At 42.3% G+C, this 17,320-nt stretch overlaps 1 protein-coding gene across 4 annotated transcripts in view; it reads right to left on the reverse strand.

Moving 5' to 3' along the window:
• The window catches only part of CD58 (CD58 molecule), a 106,149-nt gene extending 95,272 nt beyond the window's left edge, over nt 1-10,877 (reverse strand). For 3 of the 4 annotated variants that reach the window (XM_044672430.1, XM_044672433.1, XM_044672432.1), the window contains exons 1-2: nt 10,770-10,877; nt 10,436-10,567 (exon numbers count right to left, since the gene is read on the reverse strand). In XM_044672430.1, the coding sequence (XP_044528365.1) occupies nt 10,436-10,502 (67 nt within the window). In that variant the 5' untranslated portion in view covers nt 10,503-10,567; nt 10,770-10,877. Of the gene's footprint in view, nt 1-10,435; nt 10,634-10,769 lie in introns of those variants that run through there. The other variant, XM_044672431.1, reaches the window with a different exon arrangement.
• Between the last annotated feature and the right edge of the window lie 6,443 nt (nt 10,878-17,320).

Below are 17,320 nucleotides of genomic sequence, written 5' to 3' on the forward strand. Positions count from 1 at the left end.
CACATAGTAATTATTATGTCATCTGATCCTCATAAGAGCCCTGGGAGACAAGTGCTATTATTATTATCTTTATTTTATAGGTAAGGAAATTGAAACAAATGGTATTTTTAAGTGCCTTGTCCAGGGTCACACAGCTAGGAAGTATCCAAGGGCAGATTTGATCACAGATCTCCCTGATTCCAGACCTGGTGCCCTACCCACCACCTCTTAGTTTATCCAGTGTCCACATTAAAAGGGGAAATGATCTCATCTTACCCTAAACTGGCCAGAGCACGCTGGGAGGACTTGTGTCCTGGTCTGGGTACCACAGGTCAACAAGGAGGGAAATTGACATATTAGAAATCAATCAGAGGAGGTCAAGCACCATGGAGATGGCTCTTCGAGCCAGTCAGGATGAAAGATAATTGAATGACCCAGGGAGGTTTAGCCTGGAGAAAAGATGACTGGAAGGTGGAGGTGAGGGAAGGAGGCAGGAGAGACACATGATAATTGTCTTCATATATCTGAAGTGCTGAAGAGGGATGAGATGTGCTCGGTTGGGGTGGTTCCAGAAGGCAGAAGAACTAGAATTAATTTATAGGGAGAAACTAACTACAGGGAGACTGATTTTGCTTCAGCAAAAGACAGAAATTTCCATCAGAGGTACAGAAAGGGACTCATAGGGATAAGAGGGGAAATGCCTCAGTTTCTCCATGGTGTCGTGCTTGCTGCTTTATTTTCTATCTTCTCATTTTTTTTTTTTTTTGCTGCCTCTCTGGTCTCCTTCTTCTCCTCCTCCTTAGACCCAGAGCCAGCCCTCCAGCACCCAGCCAGGGACTTTATACTCCTCACTTAGACCTCTTGGCATCCTGAGGCTCTCCATGCTTCGCTACCCCTACTTCTCACCATACTTTTGTCTGTCCTCCTCTTGCCCCCACCCAGAACTCACACAATCTCTGGGGCATGAGCTGAGTCATCAAGAGGAAAGCCTGAATTAGAAAGAACACCACACCCAAGGGACCTGCTAGGAGAAAAGCTCTGAGGAAGCTGCTGAAAAGTCAGTATAGTAGATCTTAGCTTTTTCACTCTGTTGTTTGAAATTGTAGTTTTTACTGTGGATTCTTCTTCTTTCTTCTATTTTCAATTCACAAGACTTGTGTTGACTTAGACAGTTTGTAAATGGTCATTGTAGCCATGAACTGGATTTCTACTTCAATAGCAAGTTAAGCCAACAAACAACTATCAAGAGTCTTGTGGGGCAGCTGGGTAGCTCAGTGAATTGAGAGCCAGGTCTAGAGATAGGAGGTTCTAGGTTCAAATCTGGTCTCAGACATTTCCCAGCTATGTGACCCTGGGCAAGTCACTGACCCCCATTGCCTATCCTTCCCACTCTTCTGCCTTGGAGCCAATACACGGTAAGGTAAGGGTTTTAAAAAAAAAAAGAGTCTTGCTATTTCCATTTTGAATGTAGTTAGCTAGGTGTACAGTGGATAGAGTGTTAGGTCTGGAGTTGGAAGGACCTGGGTTCAAATCTGGCCTCAGACACTTTCTAATTGTGTGACCCTGGACAAGTCACTTAATCCCAATCACCTAAGCCCTTGCTGCTCTTCTGTCCTAGAATTGATTCTAGGACAGATAGGAAGAGGGGAAATGGGGAGAAGAAGCACTTATCAAGCACCTACTCTGTGCTCTGAACAATGTTGAGTCTTGGGATACAAAATAGGGCACAAAAGGGTCCCCGTCCTCAAGGACCTCACAGTCTAATGGGTGGGGAACTGTGCAAACAATTATGTTTGCCTGGTTTAGTGACTTACTCAGGGACACATAGCTAGTGAGTGTCTGAGGCTGGGATAGAAGTCAGGACTTCCTGATTCTAGGAACAAGATGTAGACAGGATGAATTGGAGATCATCTTAGAGGGAAAGTGCTATGGTTAATATCAATTAAACTCGTGTCTTGCCATATTTTAATAGATTGAAGGCAATTTATAAGAATATGAGTCATTCCCCAATTGATAAATAATCCAAAAAAAATAAACTAACAGCTGTTAGATAATGAAATCAAAGCTATATGTAACTACACAAAAAATGCTCCAAATCCTTATGGATTAGGAAATGCAAATCAAAACAGCTCTGAAATATCATCTCACACCTAACAGATTGGCTAAAATGATAAAAGGGCAAAATGACAAATGTCAGAGGAGAAGTGGGACAACAAGGACACTAATACACTATGGGTAGAACTGTAAACTGATTCAACCATTTTACAAAGCAGTCTGGAATTAAGACCAGAACTATAAAACTGTGTATATACTTCAAGAAAAACAAAACTCTTATCTTCCCTATTTTTTTTTAAACCCTTACCTTCTGTCCCATCTCCAGAGAAAGAACTGATAAACAGAAATAAGGAAGATGTAGTTTAAAAAATACATATAGCTTTTGTCAAATGATGCCTTCTCTAATGGGGGGAGGGGGTTTACTGGGTATGTTCATGTAACAAGCAAACTAATTAATTAATTTTTTTAAAAAGACTGAAAACAACCACTAGTGCAAGTGGATAGAGCACTAGTCCTGAAAACAGGAAGGTTCGAGTTCAAATCTAGCTCCAGACACTAACTAACTGGGCATATGTGAGCCTGGGCAAGCCACTTACCTCTGTTTGTCTCAGTTCCCTCAAATGTAAAATGAGGATCATAATAATACCTACTTCAAAGGTGGTGAGGATCAAATGAGATATTGTTTTTCTAAAAATCCTGGCAGATTATTTTTCCCATCTCTCTTTTTTTTTAATTGTATCCCCAGGATCTTGAAGATATTAGGAATTTAAGAAAATAATAAATCCAGAATAGGAATGGCTTTTTGAAGTCCTCAGGCTCAGGCCTCTTATTTTAGAGATGAGGAAATAGGCCTAGAAAGCTTTAGAGAGTTAGTCAAGATTACACATATAGTAATAGAGGTAGAATTTGAACCAAGATCCTAACTCCACCGCATCACACTAACTTAGCCTTAATAAAACCTTATTATAGTAAATAATAGCCCTTGACTCTCAGGTGGACTACAGGGGCAGGATGCTTCCTTTTTTTCCATCTTTTTCTTTTGTTTTTACATTATCTATATTTTCCAATATAGCCCTCCTCTATCCTTCTGGCAACTAGCTGGCACAGTGGTTAGAGAGCTGACCCTGGAACCAGGAAGATCTGAGCTTATACATAACTTCAGACATTTACTGTGTGACTCTGAACAAGACACTAAGCCCTGTTGGCCTCAGTTTCCTCATCTGTCAAAAGAGCTGAAGAAGGAAATGGCAAATCCCACCAATAAAGTCAAGAAAACTCCCAAAATAGGGTCATGAAGAGTTGGATATGATGGAAATGACTCAACAACAACAAAACCACTTTCCTACTCATAGATCCATTTCTGGTAACAGAATTTTTTTTTTCTAATCTCAACTTTTTGCTTTAGAACTAATACTGAGTATCAATTGCGAGGCAGAAGAGAGATCAGGGCTAGGCAGTTGGGGTTAAGTGACTTGCCCAGGGTCACACAGACAGGAAGTATCTGAGATCACGTTTGAACCGAGGACTTCTCAACTCTGTCTATCTGTGCTACTCAGCTCTATCCACTGTGCTCCCCAGCTGCCCCTATACCATATAATTTTTAAAAGTGAGGGGGGGAGGAGGGGAGAACAGTTCAGCAAAACACACCAACATATCAACCAAGCTTACAAGTTCATGCAATATTTTTCAGCCAGAGTTCCCCCCTGATCTGTGCAAAGACAGGAAAATGGGACATTTTCTCCTCTTTTCTCTGCAACCAACCTTGGTCACAACCATTAGCATGAAGTTTTTCTGTTGACTCCTGCAATGTTTTTTCCATTTCCAAAGTTATGAGCATTGTGCATATTGCTTTATTAGTTTAATATTAGATGCCCTCTAGTCTGGCTAGTCGACAAGCATTTCTTTTTCTTTTTTTCTGTTATTTTTCTTTAAAAAAAAACCTCACCTTCTGTCTTAATATCAGTTCTTAGAAGAGTGGCAAGGGCTAGGCAACCAGCATTTCTTAAGCCCTTATTAAGCAAGTCCTTAAGAGCTTCCTAGGTAAGGTAGCTAGTTGTTAAAGGAGATACGGGAGGGGGCAGCTAGCTGGCTCAGTGGATTGACAGCCAGGAGTTCTTGGGTTTAAATCTGACACCAGGAACTTCCTAGCTAGGTCATCCTGGCCAAGTCACTTAACCCCCTATTGACCAGCCCTTACCACTCTTCTGCCTAGGAACTGATACATTTTAAGATGAAAGAGAAGGGTTTAAAAAAAAAAAAAGTAGATACAGGCTAGGACTCCGGTTTAAATTTAGCCTTAGACATATGCTTTGTGAGTGAGTAAATCATTTCACTTCTTTTCCTCAGTTTCCTTAAGTGTAAAATGAGGATAATAAGAGCACCTACCTCCAGGGTTGCTGTGAAAATTAAGTGGGACATTTGTAATGGGCTTAGCAATAGTACTTGGCACATAGTGTATTCCCTTTTCCCTTTGGGTCAGACCTTAGTATAGGTCCATTAGGACTAGATAATAGTACACAGAAGGCACTAAATAAATGCTTTTTAGGTTGAATTGAATTGATGGGGGAAATGCCTCTAACAGAGTTTATAAGCAAATTTTGACAGCAATTATTGTGATTTGTGAATTGTGAAATCTTCCTGTGATTTGAAAAGTCCTTAAAAGGCAACACAAAAATGATAATTAGGCCAGCCCTGCCCAGCCTGCCTGCTACCACAGTCTCATACCTACGTGTCCCAACCACATATTACTACTTCTAAATCTAAACGAATGTCATCTGTCAAAATGATCTCCAGGGAATGAAGAGTTACTGAAAACTCTTTGGAACCATCCTTAGAATGACTTTTGGCCAGCTAATCAGGAAAATGCTTTAATAAATTTATAGAAACATGATCTTTTCCTTTGTCCATACTTCTTCCACATGGCTCCTTTCCTCCTCCCCTTTTTGCCCTACTTAGGTTAACCCTATCTGCTTCTTCTAGGCTCTCATTAAGAGTCCAAAGACCAGAGGTCATCCAGGTAGCAAAGTGGATAAAGTACCAGGCCTGGAGTCAGGAGGACCTGGAATTAAATGTGGCCCCAGATACTTCCTAGCTTTATGTGACCCTGGGAAAGTCACTTAACACCGTTTGCTAGTTTTTGCCCTTCTGTCATAGAATAATTACTAAGGCAGAAAGTAATGCTTAAAAAAAGCCCTCCTCTCTGGAGAGGTTCTAGACTGAAACTGAGAGATCCTGGGGACAGTGGAAAGAATCTGGAGATATCTTCTCACACTCATCAGACTGGCTAAAATGACAATATGTTGGAGGGGATGTGGAAAAATGGGGACACTAATACACTATTGGCAGAAATGTGAACTGAACCAACCATTCTGAAGAATCGTTTGGAATTACACCCAGAGAGTTATAAAACTCAATAGCAATACTGTTGCTAGGTCTTTTTTTCCAAGGAGATCAGGGCGAAAGAAAAAGAATTTATATGCTCCAAAATATTTATAGCAGCTCTCTTTGGAGTGTGGCAAAGTACCGGAAACTGGGGGGATGCCCATCAATTGGGGAATGGCTGAACAAATTATGGTATATGGTTGGGTTGGGATACTACTATACCATAAGAAACTATGAGCAGGTTAATTTTTTTAAAAAATAGGAAAGAACTTCATGGGATAATGAACAGAAACATGAGTAGAACCAAGAGAACATTGCTTATAGCTACAGACTGAATACTTGAAGAATAACTTGTGAATGTCACCTCTAGAGAACAAATTAAAAAATGGAAACATGAAAGACATATATAAATATACATACATATCTGTCTCCTGGATGATGCCCTCTATGATGCGGGGGAGAGGAGGAAGGGACTGAGACACTTGTAAAGAAATTCTATTTAAATAAATAAATACAGTTGGTTTCTTTTGTAATGCTGGATTTCTTTTTTAAACCCTTAACTTCTGTGTATTGGCTCATAGGTGGAAGAGTGGTAAGGGTGGGCAATGGGGGTCAAGTGACTTGCCCAGGGTCACATAGCTGGGAAGTGTCTGAGGCTGGATTTGAACCTAGGACCTCCTGTCTCTAGGCCTGACTCTCAATACACTGAGCTACCCAGCTGCCCCCAGTAATGCTGAATTTTAAAAATGCATTTAAAATTATTATTCTGGTAAAGAAGGCTGGGGCATCTAGGTGGCACAGTTCATAGTCAGGAGACCTCATCTTCCAGAGTTCAAATCTGGCCTCAGGCACTGGACAAGTCACTTCTCCCTGTCTGCTTCAGTGTCTTCCATCTGTCAGATCAGGAAAAGGAAATGGCAAACCACTCTACTATCTTGGCCAAGAAAGCCCCAGAATGGTGTCATGAAGATTCAGTCATAACTGAGAACAACAGAACAATGACATTCTGGTAAAACAGGTTTCACCAGATTGCTAATGGGGTTGATGAGGACAAGAGCACTTGATTTAAAAGTATAAGTTAGGAGAAGTGGGCAATAGTTCCACTGTGGATGTTTTTTATTTGGTGGAAAGAAATGCCCTTTATGATGTCCACCAGAAGGAAAAGTCGAAGGCAGTATTAATCCTTTTCAAGAGACAAAAGTGGCTGTCTTACATCTTGGGCAAGCTGCTGAAGCAGTTCTCCGAAAGTCTCACCAGGCTACCCAATCATCTACCCAAGGCTTCTGAGCAAAGTTTTTGTTACCTTTAAAAGCCTTATTATATATTGGTTCTAAGGCAGAAGAGCAGTAAGGGTTAAGAAATTGGGGGTAAGTGACTTGCCCAGGGTCCCACTGATAGGAAGTGTCTGAGATTTGAACTCAATGATGTCCCTCCTCTAGGTCTGGCTCTCTATCCACTGAGCCACCTAGCTTTCCCTTTTTGTTACCTTTATTCTACAGCCCAAAAAAAGCAGGAAGATTACCATAAGGAAATTTATCAAAAAGAAAAACAGGGCAATAAGACAGCCATCCCTGAATCTATTCTTCAAAACAAATAAACAACCCCCCAAAACTGTCAAGAGATCATAGGTGTTCCACAAATCTACTTAGAGCGATCGTCAAAATTGATAACTCTCATTAGAGTACCTTTTCCAGGAAAATTCTATCCGGGGACCTGACAGATATGCCTGGAAACATAAAAATGGGGGCTTAGTCATAATAGTTTGTTTGTAGGATTCAGAGCTAGTAAAAAACACCTGCCTGAAGAATGTGGCTTAAAGGACTAGGAAATGAATGTCCCAATGGAGTATTTCAAAGCTACATGCCTACTCCTGCTTAATACTTACTATCAGCTACTCAGATGAGGATATAGGCACAGTATGTGATTAATAAATGCTTGTTGGCTGGTTGACTGATTGATAAGGCATTTGCTGAGGACTCAGAGGCAGAAGGTATGCATGGTATATTGCATAAGAATCAGGATTCATTAGATATAGCTAGAAGGGACTTTAGAAAGTTCATTAAATCCAACTCCCTCATTTTATAGATGAGGAAACTGAGGAGCTGAAAGGTTGAGTGACTTCCACAAGGTCACACAGCTAGTAAGTATCCAGGGGCAGAACTCAAACCTAGATGTTCCTGACTTCAAGTCAAACATCCTGTCTATTAAGTTTACTGCCTTATTCCAATAGATGGACAATTTAATAGAAATTTTAGTGCCATTTGAATGAATTTTTAGAAAACTCATATGTAATGAGAAACATTTGGTTTAAGGGAAGTTCATTTGAAAAGAATCTGAAGGGACAGCTAGGTGGTACAGTAGATAGAGTGTTGGGCCTGGAGTCAAACAGCTACCTCAATTCAAATCTGGCCTCAGACACTTACTGGCTACATGACCCTTTTTGCCTCTGTTTCTCATCTGTCAAATGAAAAGGAAATGATAAACCATTCCAGTATCTTTTTTTTTTTTTTTTTAATCCTTACCTTCCGTCTTGGAGTCAATACTGTGTATTGCCTCCAAGGCAGAAGAGTGGTAAGGGCTAGGCAATGGGGGTCAAGTGACTTGCCCAGGGTCACACAGCTGGGAAGTGTCTGAGTTCAGATTTGAACCTAGGACCTCCCATCTCTAGGCCTGGCTCTCAATCCACTGAGCTACCCACCTGCCCCCCATTCCAGTACCTTTAGCAAGAAAACCTGAAATAGGATCTTAAAGAGTTGGAGATGATTAAAAAAACAAATGCATCCAATCATTTTTTTTTAAGAAGGAAAAGAAAAGAATCTGAGAATTTTGAAAGATCACAAACTCATCAGGAACCAACATTATGTATGGTGAAGCCACTAAAAAGCCAAGAAATAATAAATTCATACCACCTTGGACCAGATTAATATATGTGTAATGTTTTCATTCCAGCAATCACCCCACTCAGGGCTAGTCTTCCTATATCTGAAGAATCATCTTCTATTTTGGGTGTCACATACAAAAGGCACTGAGGCAATGTTCAGAAAATGCAATCAGAATGATGACGAAAGCCTGTCACACAAAAAATCATGAAAGGAAGTAAGCATATTCTCTTGGTAAAGTCAATGGGGAAATGATCTGTCTTCAAATTTGTGAAAGGTTGTAAAAAAGAGGAGACTTTAGTTTTCTGTGGCTCCAAAGAATACAATTGTAGCTTGTTGGGATCCTTGGGCTACTGGAAGATATTAACTTCAGTTTTAGCAGTCTACTTTGCTGTTTTTTATTTCTTCATCTTAAGGTAGGGATGTATTTCTTCTCCAGAGAATGTCAAATATGAGAGGGACTTTATAGCTCCTTTACTTTACCTGCCTCTCTCTGGAAAGTTGTAGAGTGATAACTGTTCTATACGCCAAGTCTGGAAATCTTGAGTTCCCTCTCAGCCAATGGGATCATAGATCACAGGGCCAGAGATTGAGAATGAAAAGGAGCTTCAGAAACCACCTAGTTGAATCCCTTTATTTTACTAAGGAAGAAACTGGCCTAGAGAAATTAAATTTCTTTTCCAAGGTCACAGAGATAGTAACTGCCAGAAGCACAATTTGAATTAAGGGCTTTAGGCCCCCATTAGTTATGTGCTCATGTGCCCTTCAGCAAGTCTAAAATCCTCCTCTACCTTGAAAATTTAGGCTCCTAAATTTTACTCTGTACAAAATACGGTGGTAGTTGCTATAGAGAAGATAAGGTGGTCTTAAGATAGGCCTTTTACTAGGAGAAACATGAGTTTCAAAGCCCTGAGTTCCAAACCAGATTCAGATACATACTAGCTATGTGATCATAAGCAAGTTACTTAACCTCTATTTTCCTCAGTTTCCTCCTCTGTAAAATAGGGATAACAATAGCTACCTGCAAAGGTTGTTGGGAAGATCAAATGAGATAAAAAATTTTTACAGGCTGATCTAAGCGTCTGGCACACATGTAAATGTTAGTTTTGTTTTGTTTTTTCTTTCTCCCGATGGCAGAGGGTAGCTACAGAAGATTTTCCAGGAGAGTGCCATGTTTTAGGAAGATTAAGCTGGCATCTCTGGTACGATTGGATCAGAAGCCGGAGAAACTGAAGGTGAAGTAACTATTGGAAAGCAATAAACATTTATTACATAAGTGTCTGACTGTGAGTTCCAAACTAGAAAATCAAAAGAAAAGATGGGGGTGAGGCCCATGGAGAAAAGGAAGTTAACCCTACCTAAGAAATTCTAGTGATCTGAAAGTCTGGAAAAAAATAATAAAAAGCAAGCTTCAGGCCCCTCGGACGTCTCTTAGGTTTCCATATCTGGTCCCTCAAAGTAGAATCTCCATTTGACAATGGGCTGTAGGCTGCACCTGAACAAAGCCAGAACTGAAAGATTGCCTAAAGCTTTCTGAAAACGGTGCCTACTTTTGAAAGGAAGAAAGTGGTGAAAGTGAGAGATGGAGAATAAAACCCTCCCTGCTTTTGACAGCCTCGGACAGGCGGGGCCAGGTCCCCAAATAGCCCCGATTGGTGCCAACCCAGCTGATTGGTCAAAGTCAAATGGCCAGAGTCTTCTCCCCGGAGGAAAGGTGATGGCAGCGATGGAGGCTGGGACGCGAGAGAAGAGGGGGCTAGGGTTGACATTTTTGCGCTAAGGGTTTTTGGTCGGAGGCTGAGAAAGTCTTTAGGGGCAGAGAGCGTGGGTGACTAGGAGGCAGAGAAGGGAGGCAACGATTTGACTTTTCTTAGGATTTACCCCAACTCTGTTGTGGCCCTCTGATCTTCCGGAGATCCTTGGCCAGCAGCACGCTGGCTCCGTCTCTACTAGTTGCGAACTTCCCTAACCCTTCACTCTCGGCTTATCGCTGAGGAGCTCCTCGCCACTCCCCTACAGCACCCGCCCCCACGTTTGGTCTCGGCCCGCGGACCAGGAGTGGATCGACGCTCCCAAACACGCTTTGTAAAGCAGTCAGACCCTCTGACCGCGCGAAAAGCAGGGCCAGACCTCCAGCTTACCCGAAAGGATGAACAGTGCCAGTGCGAATCTCAGTCGGATCTTTATCCAGCAAAGTTCTGCCGCCATGGAGCCACGGGTCTGCGACCAGAAGAAGGCTGCAATGGGCGCTCTGAGAGGAGCAGCTTAAGAACCTGCAAAGTGGCGAAAAGGAAGTCAAAACTGCCCGCTTTCTCCGCCTTTAAGGGCCTGTCCCAGGATGCTCCTTTCGCCTTCCTTCCTCTTTCACCCCAACCCACATTCGAAGCTCCAAGTTCTCTTTCTTCCTCAAGTGAAGGGCTCTCCTGCCCCGTTTGCTTCCCTCCCCACCCCCTCCTTTCCTTTAGGAGAACTTACTAAAGGGGCGGGGAATCGAATCGGCCCCTTTCCGTCAGTCCCGAGGGTGGTCAGTGGTTAAAAATAGGCCTGGCTCTAGTTTGGGGGTTCCCGCGAACTCGTTTTGAGAGCGGGCCCCGGGTAACAATAGAACCCTCTGTCGGGATGGGCACCGAGCGCTCCCGAAGTCCAGACTGGCGGCCTCCGAAACCAGCCCAGGGTCTAAACTCGCCTAGGGGAGTAGTTCTGGGACTTGGGCGGGGCATGCGACGTCAAAGTCAAGGACGGGCTTACGGACGGGAGACCTGCAGGGTAAGACTCCCCCAGCGTTTCTTAATTAATATCACCGCCAAAGTGAGAGGCGCAGCTTTTGCTTGGTGTCCGGATAGCAATCACCAGGGGAGTGCTCGAAGGCAGTCAATTATCTGAGACTTCGCCCTAATTAACCCCTGCAATGCTTCTCATTCTCATAGTTTTCATAGGGAAGTCTCACCACACTTCTCGAACTAGTCCTTCACTGTTTCATCCCTTTCCTTGAGTCTAACCCCTTTCCTTGAGTCTAACCCATTCTCTGCCTTCTCGGGGGCCCTTGTGGGTGGGAACCCCAGTCAAAAGGCCCTGCAAGCCTGGACTCCTAATTTTGGCTATGCCCAGGCAAACTCCTACCCACCTCAGCTCGCTCACGTCCATGCATGTAAGTCCCGCCCTTGCCAAAACCATTTTGCCTTTGCTGCTATAGTGCCGGTAGGAAGAATTTGCCTTTGAACTTTCATTCCTCCATTCTTTTCTTCTTTCTCCTGTCTTTTGAAAAGTAGCATCTGGCTTTCCCCCACCAATTCCCCAATATACCCTTGGCTGCCCTATCCAGGTCTTCCTTTTGATTCCAAGTACTTAGTATAGCAGACATCTAAACGCTTGACTTGACTCCATCCCTAAAGAATTTTCACTTCTGTCTTTGTCCCTTCAAGTGATTATTTTATAACTCTCCTCCCTTTTGATGTCAAACTACTAGGAAAAAAAAACCATCCACTTCCTTTATTCTCATTCAGTTTCTCATGCTATTCTAATCTAGCTTCTGATGTCATCACCCAATGGAAACATCTTTACACGATTACTAAGAATCTCTTAATTTCTAAATCGAGGGCAGCTGGGTAGCAGAGTAGGTAGGGTATCAGTCCTGGAATCATGAGGACCTGGTTTCAAATCTGATCCCAGATTCTTCCTAGCTGTGTGACCCTGTGCAAGTCATGTATTCCCCAATTGCCTAGCTCTTGCCACTTTTCCGTCTTAGAAATGATACTGCCAGAAGAGTGATGCAATGAGAGTGAAGTGACTTGCCCAAGATCACAAGCTAAGCCACATTTGAACCCAGGATCTCTGGGCTCTCAATTCACTGAGTCACCTAGCTACTCCCTATGTACACTATTTGACCCAGAAATATCAATATTGAGTTTATTTCTTAAGGTGATCAGGGAAAAAAAGAAAACCTATATTTATTTAATAAAATCAGGTAGCCTTTTTTCCAATGCTCATCCTTCATTTCTGTACAGTGTTTGACCACCTTTTCCCTCTGGAAAGTCTTTGCCTTCCCCTGACATATCTTCTACCTGCTCTCCTAGCTGCCTAACTAGACTGACTTCCTAGTCTCCTCTGCTGTATCATTTTTCCATGTCCCACTTCACTAATCCTGGTAGAGGTTCACACTCCTCCATCATCCTTAACTCTTCACTCTCCCTCATTTCCTATAGTTAATCAGTTGTCAAGTCTTGTGGATTCCATCTCCACATATCACTCCCCTGGGTTTTCTCCACTCCCAGGGCTACCATCCCTTAGAGCAGCCCCTCTCCATCTCTTGACAGAATGCTGCAGTAACCTCCTAATAGATCTGCCTGCTTCTGTTCTTCCTCATTTCCAATATATCCTCCACCCAACTGCCAAATGGATATTCCTAAAGCGCAGCTCTAACTACCTCACCTCACTCTCTGCTTCAGAAACCTCCATGGTTCCTTTTTGTCTTCCACATGAAAGAGAGACTTCTCTAAGGCCCTTTAAAGCCCAAGTCATATTACTAGACCAATATCACATTACAGATCAACCACATACTTTACTTTCTAGCCAAACTGGTTTATATTCCATTCCATGCATTTCCTCTCTGCCTCTTTAGAGGCTGTCTGCCCATCTCCCCTGCCTGGACTGCTTTCCCTTTTCTCCTCAGTCTCTTAGATTATCCAGCTTCAGTCTAGGCTAAGATCAAGTGCTGTGTCCTACAAAGGGTCCTTTCTTGCTGCCCCTGATTTAGAAATTAAAAGATTCTTAATAATCTTGTAAAGATATTTCAGTTAAGTGATGACAACAGAAGCTAGATTAGAACATCAGAACAGGAGAAGTTGGATGAGAGAAAAGGAAATGAAAAAAATTTTTTCTAGTATCTTTTATTTACCTTTTAAAAAAAATAAAACGGTAACATTCTGGCTTAGAATAAATACTAATTACCAGTTCCAAGGCAGAAGAATGGCAAGGGCTAGAGTTAAGTGACTCATCCACATCTAGAAAATGTTTGAGGCCATTTGAACCCAGAACCTCCTGTCTCCATGCCTGGCTCTCTATCCCCTCTGAGCCATCTAGCTGCCCCTTCAAATTATCTTACTTGTCACACATTTTGTATTTTCTTGAATATGTGCACATGTTGTTTGCCAACTTTAAGCAGAGACCATTTCAGTTTTTTGTCTTTCTAGCTCAGATGCTGAGTACAGTGCCTGGTAAATAGTAGGTGCTTAATAAATGTTGGTTGAATAAGTGGGTGAATGACAAAGGAAAGATGTAGACAGCTTTCTACATATTAAAAAATAGCTGAGGGAGGAAGAGATCACTTTTAATGGGAATAGGGAAGAGGTGTCAGGAAAGTGGTGCCCTTTCTTCAAGTCATGAAGTGGTACCTGAGATGAAGTCTGAAGAAAATATTTGAGATGTCAGGGATAAATGTAAATGATGCCCAGCAGGCAGCTGGAGTAGCAGAACTGGAGCTGAGGGGTGAATGAGGAATAGATTGGGAGTCAGCTATGCTCAGGGCACAATTAAAATAGAGGGAATAGGAGCAGCTGGGTAGCTCAGTGGATTGAGAGCCAGGCCTAGAGATGGGAGGTCCTAGGTTCAAATCTGGATTCAGACACTTCTCAGTTGTGTGACCCTGGGCAAGTCACTTAACCCCCATTGCCTAGTCCTTACCACTCTTGTGCCTTGGAGCCAATATCAATCACAGTATTGATTCCAAGATGGAAGGTCAGGGTTTAAAAACAAACAAACAAACAAACATTGAAATCTTCCTGCCACCTCCTCTCCTGCCTTCAAGCTCTTCCCTCTGGGAATAAACAAAACAAATCTTTGTACAGAGGATGACGAGTACAGCCTCTGGAGTCAGGGGATCTGGGTTCAAATCTCACCTCTAAGGCTTGGGCAAGTTACCAGAGCATTCCCTTGAGTGCCTGGGTAGACAAGGAAAAGCAGAAACTCAGTCCCTGCCCTCTTGTAAGTAGAGGGTACATGTGGTGTAAATGGGAGGTGATCCTAGAGGGAAGGAAGGAGGGGTTGGAAGAAGTTGGGCTTTGAGGTGCTTTAAGGAAGCAGCTAGGTGGGGCAGTGGAGAGAGTCAGGAAGACCTGAGTTCAAATGTGACTTCAGATTCCTATGAACTGTGTGACCTTGGACAAGTCACTCTACCCAGTTTGTCTCAGTTTCCTCATCTGTAAAATGAGCTAGAGAAGGAAATGGCAAACCACTCTAGTATCTTTGCCAAGAAAACCTCCAACATGGGGCAGCTGGGTAGCTCAGTGGATTGAGAGTCAGGCCTAGAGACGGGAGGTCCTAGGTTCAAATCTGGCCTCAGACACTTCCCAGCTGTGTGAACCTGGGCAAGTCACTTGACCCCCATTGCCCACCCTTACCACTCTTCCACCTATGAGCCAATACACAGAAGTTAAGGGTTTAAAAAAAGAAAAACAAAAAATAAAATAAAATAAAATAAAGGGAATGGGTGAAACCAGGGAGGGAAAGTCCAGAGATTAAAAAGGAAGAGAAGGCTGAAGATAGAGCCTTGGGACACACCTATACTAAGAGGGCAGAGGAGGAAGATGACACAGCAGAAATAGAATGGTAGGAGAGGCAGATGAAAGTATCACAGAGGATGAGGGGGAAAACATAGTCAGTGAAGGAATGGTCAACAGTATCAAATGCTGCAGATAGGTCAAGGGGGATTCCTTTGTGAAAAAAGCTATTGGGGCAGCTGTGTGGCACAGTGGATAGTGAGCCAGGCTTGGAGTCAAAAGAACCTGGGTTCAAATCTGTCCTCACATACTTCCTACTTTTGTGACCCTGGGGAAGTCACTTGACTCTGTTTTTCTAGCCTTTGTTCTTCTGTCTTAGAGTTGTTACTAAGACAAAAAGTAAGAGTTAAAAAAAATAAAATCAGGTTATTTGGCATGACAATTAAGAAATCACTGCTCACTTGAGAAAGAACAATTGAGTAGAGTGGTTAAAACAGAAATCCAAAAAGCAGGGGATTGAGGAAAGAGACAATGTCTTTGGTATCTTAATAAGGTCAGGATTGAGGTGTCTTTTCTTGAAAAAAAAATCCAATTTTTCATATTGTAGGCAAAAGGAAAGGAACTAGCAGAGGGATAAAGTCTGAAAATAAGAGGGGGAATTACTGGGAGATGCGGGATCATTGGCTAGGAGAACCCAGGGTGGAAGGAAGAGAGAGAAAAGATAGGGAAGTTTAAAGGGAGGAGAATGGGAAGTGAAAATGCTGGTGTTGACATACCAGGACTTCATTAAAAACAAACAAAATCTAGATTTCATGAAGATAGAGAGGAAGAAAACTGTAGAATATAGGGCAAGGGAGAAATCACAACAGGAAAACTCAGAAGGAGGGAAGGCTGACTATTGCTTGGTTCCCTAAGCAATGAAAATGACTTTTTAGGTTATGTTGAAAGAAGTAGGATCACAGAAGGGATAGGACCAAGAGTGTCCTGGAAAATGTTTAGGGCTTTCTGAAGAAAAAAATATACTCAGGACACATGTTTAAGTTTAATCTGCAATAACATTTTCTTTATCACTTTATTAAGTTTAGACAATCAATAAAACAATAAACCAAGCCCTGGTTTGTCACGTTGCCCATTTCCGAAGCGAAAAATAAATGCTCCTACTGAAAACTGAACAGTTAGCACGTTCAAGCTGACTCAAGCAAACCCCTGAATAGTGTAACTGTTGGGAATGTTTTGTTAAATGTACAATAAAAATGGACTTCTGGGAAGATGGAACCATTCAGCTCTTTTTTTTTTTAAATCCTTATTTTCTGTCTTAGAATCAATACTAAGAATTGGTCCCAAAGTAGAAGAGTGGTAAGAGCTAGATAATTGGGGTTAGGTAGCTTGCCTTGGGTCACCCAGCTAGGAAGTGTCTGAGGTCAGATTTGAACCCAGGATCTCCAGTCTCTAGGCCTGAACCACCTAGCTGCCCCTATTCAACTCATTTTGTTTCTATTTTCTCCACCATGATCTTTCAGCTCTCATGGCTAGGTTCTTTCCCATGCCAGGTGGCTAGCCTACTCATCTCATCATCTGTCTTTTGCTGTTGACTTGGTCCTTCCCACTTGGAAGGTTGACGTCAACCCAGGTTAAAGAATGCTGAGACTGTCAACAATCATTTTAAAGACTGTGTGTAGAGGAGAGGAACTTTGAAGAGGGGCAAATGGGCCAATTCTTGTAAAAGGGAAGAGATTCTGGAAGTCGTAGACCAGTGAGTTTGGCCAGAATCGGGATCCACAAAGTTCTCAAAGATGGGCTGAATCTGATAAAGTGAGATTCTCTAAGGATAAATGTCAAGCTCTACATTGGGTTAAACATCTCACTTTGGAATTAGAAAATGGGGAAGGCATGACTAGAAAACCATTAACATGAAAAAAGTCTGAAGGGCCTTTGTGGACTAAAAGTTCAATATGAGTAAACACTGTGAGATGATAGTAAAGATAAAAACCCTCAACCCAACTCTAATGCAGTCTTTTTTTTTTTTTTAATCCATTTCCTTCTGTCTTAGAAAAATACGAAGTATCAGTTCTAAAGTGGAAGAGCAGTAAGAGCTAAACAATTGGAGTTGAGTGACTTGCCCAGAATGACACAGCTAGGGCATGTTTGAGGCCACATTTGAACCCAGGACCTCCCATCTTCAGACTTGGCTCCTCTATCCACTGAGCCACCTAGCTGCCCTACTAATGTATTCTGAAGCTATGTTAACATGAGGCAATGACCAGAACAAGGAAGGGGATAGTCCTGATGTCCTTGTCGGGTCAATTCTGAGTACTGGCTCAATTCTGGGAATTATAGCTTAGAAAGAATATGGATCATTTGAAATGTTTCCAGGGATGGGCAAAGGGTAATAGAGACAGGGCCAGAGCAAAAAAAAAAAAACTTGAAGGAACCAGGAATAGTTTGTCTCAAGAAGAGATTTAGAGAGGGGGGAAAAAAGAGAAGAGATACAGAGAAGAAAAAAGAAGAGATCTAGAAAAGAAAAGCAGAAAT

Source organism: Gracilinanus agilis, chromosome 4 (genome assembly GCF_016433145.1).
Source record: "Gracilinanus agilis isolate LMUSP501 chromosome 4, AgileGrace, whole genome shotgun sequence".
NCBI lineage: Eukaryota > Metazoa > Chordata > Mammalia > Didelphimorphia > Didelphidae > Gracilinanus > Gracilinanus agilis.